This window comes from Gekko japonicus, unplaced genomic scaffold (assembly GCF_001447785.1).
Source record: "Gekko japonicus isolate JY-2015 unplaced genomic scaffold, Gekko_japonicus_V1.1 scaffold2237, whole genome shotgun sequence".
Taxonomy (NCBI): domain Eukaryota; kingdom Metazoa; phylum Chordata; class Lepidosauria; order Squamata; family Gekkonidae; genus Gekko; species Gekko japonicus.
This window is the reverse complement of record NW_015174906.1, coordinates 146,091-147,888: the sequence shown is the minus strand read 5'-3', so window position 1 is coordinate 147,888 and position 1,798 is coordinate 146,091. Positions and strand designations below refer to the sequence as shown.

Below are 1,798 nucleotides of genomic sequence, written 5' to 3'. Positions count from 1 at the left end.
ATAAAGTATTCTGAAATTAATTCTGCTTTGTCTTTTTTTTGGGGGGGCGGTGCTCAGTGCAGGCTCCTCGTCGGCTCCTTGGTGGGACGTTGTGACCGGGGGGGGCGGGCTCTGGCGCTCTCCCTGCCCTCTCCCACCAGACGTGGTCGCCAGGCGCCTCTTCCCCCTCCCTTCTGCTCCCAGCCGCCGAGGGGGCCTTCCCTGTGGTGGCCCCCCAGGGGGGAGGGGGGTTGAGCACCGCTCTCCTGAGGTGGGGCCCCGTGAGGAGAGGCCGGAGGAGGTGGGCCTGTTCACCTGGAGAAGGCCACGGGGAGAGGGGAGCGCCTTCCCAGGGAGCTGGCAGCCTGTCCGGCCTTGTCTCTTCGCAGCTGTCCGGCTGGTGGGGGGCAGTGGCCAGCTCAGGTTCAGCCCACCCCACCCACCCCCCGCTCTGCCACGGAAACGCCCTGGGGGGGCCAGTCACACCCTCTCCGCCTAACCAGCATCACGGGGTGGTCGTTGTGAGGATGAAATGGAGGAGAGGAGATCAACGTTAGCCGCTTTGGGGCAAAAGGTGGATTGCGGGGTATGAAGCGGTACAATCAGGGGGGAAAGGAGGAGGTGGAGACTGGATTTATACCCCTTGCCCTTCACTCGGCGTCTCAGAGCGGCTGACAGACTCCTTTCCCTCCCCCTTCCCCTCCCCACGACAGACAGACACCCTGGGAGGTGGGTGGGGGGCTGAGAGAGCTCTGACAGAAACTGCTCTTTTTCAAGGACAGCTCCTGTCAGAACTACGGCCTGCCCAGGGTCATCCAGCCAGGTGCGAGTGGAGGAGGAGTGGGGGAATCAAACCCGGTTCTCCCAGATCAGAGTCGGCCTGCACTTACCCACTAGCACCAAACTGGCTTTTGTCTGACAGGACAACAGGACTGGGAGTACAGAATTGGGGAAGGGTGAGCACCACAAGCTCTCTAAGGCAAGGTATGCTATAAACAATGTGGAAAGTGGAGTGCCAGGGACAAGGCCAAGCATTTAAACGCAGGGGATAACCTGCAATAAACATCACAGTGAACTGCAATCCTGTGCACTGTAGAGCGGCTCTCTGGGGCCGTTCCGTTCTGCCGTGGTCCTCCTCTCTCACCGAACACGTTCTGTTTGGCACATTCAGCAGAATGGCAGAAGCGTCACCACGGGGGCCCTCCTGTCCTGACCCCTTCAGACAGGCTGTTCCTTAGGGTGGGGGCCACCACGGAGCATGCCCAGGATAGGGGCAGCTGCCGATCTTGCCCCCTTGACGAGTGGCACCTTGAGAGAGCTCTGCTTGGATTCTCTCACCCAAGTGCCGCAGCAGAGCCGCCGCGTGACGGAGGCAGCCCTGCAGGTCCAAGGCTCTTCAGGGCTTTGTAGGTGGCCACCAGGACTTTGACTGGAGCTTGGTAACCAATCGGTAGCCAATGGGAGTGACTGCAGGATGGGAATGAGGCGTGTTCTGCCTGGTGTCCTGCGGTCTCCGGTCTGCGCATTCTGCACCAACTGAGGAAAGATGGAGTCCTCTCTGTGTCAAGGTGAGATGAAAAATGGTAGGCAGGTAATTTATATCTACTCAGGAAGGTGGGGTAAGGCTGAGTCAGTATCTTGTAGGAGTTCTCCAGGCTGTGAATCATGCTAATGGAGGAGCTTTCCTGAGGAGGTTCTTTTGTATATGGATTGGCTGTTTCCTGAAGAGGTTCTTTTGCATATGGATTGTTTCCTGAAGAGGTTCTTTTGCATCTGGGTTGTTTTTTATAACTCAGCACTACCCCACCTTCCTGAGTAG

At 58.3% G+C, this 1,798-nt stretch overlaps 1 protein-coding gene across 1 annotated transcript in view; it reads left to right on the top strand.

Annotated features, from left to right (window-relative positions):
- The first annotated feature begins 1,237 nt into the window (after positions 1–1,237).
- Positions 1,238–1,798, top strand: part of HPX (hemopexin) — an 18,857-nt gene continuing 18,296 nt past the window's right edge. Inside the window, exon 1 of the mRNA XM_015425007.1 lies at positions 1,238–1,385. Coding sequence (XP_015280493.1) covers positions 1,238–1,385 — 148 coding nt within the window. The remainder of the gene's footprint in view (positions 1,386–1,798) is intronic.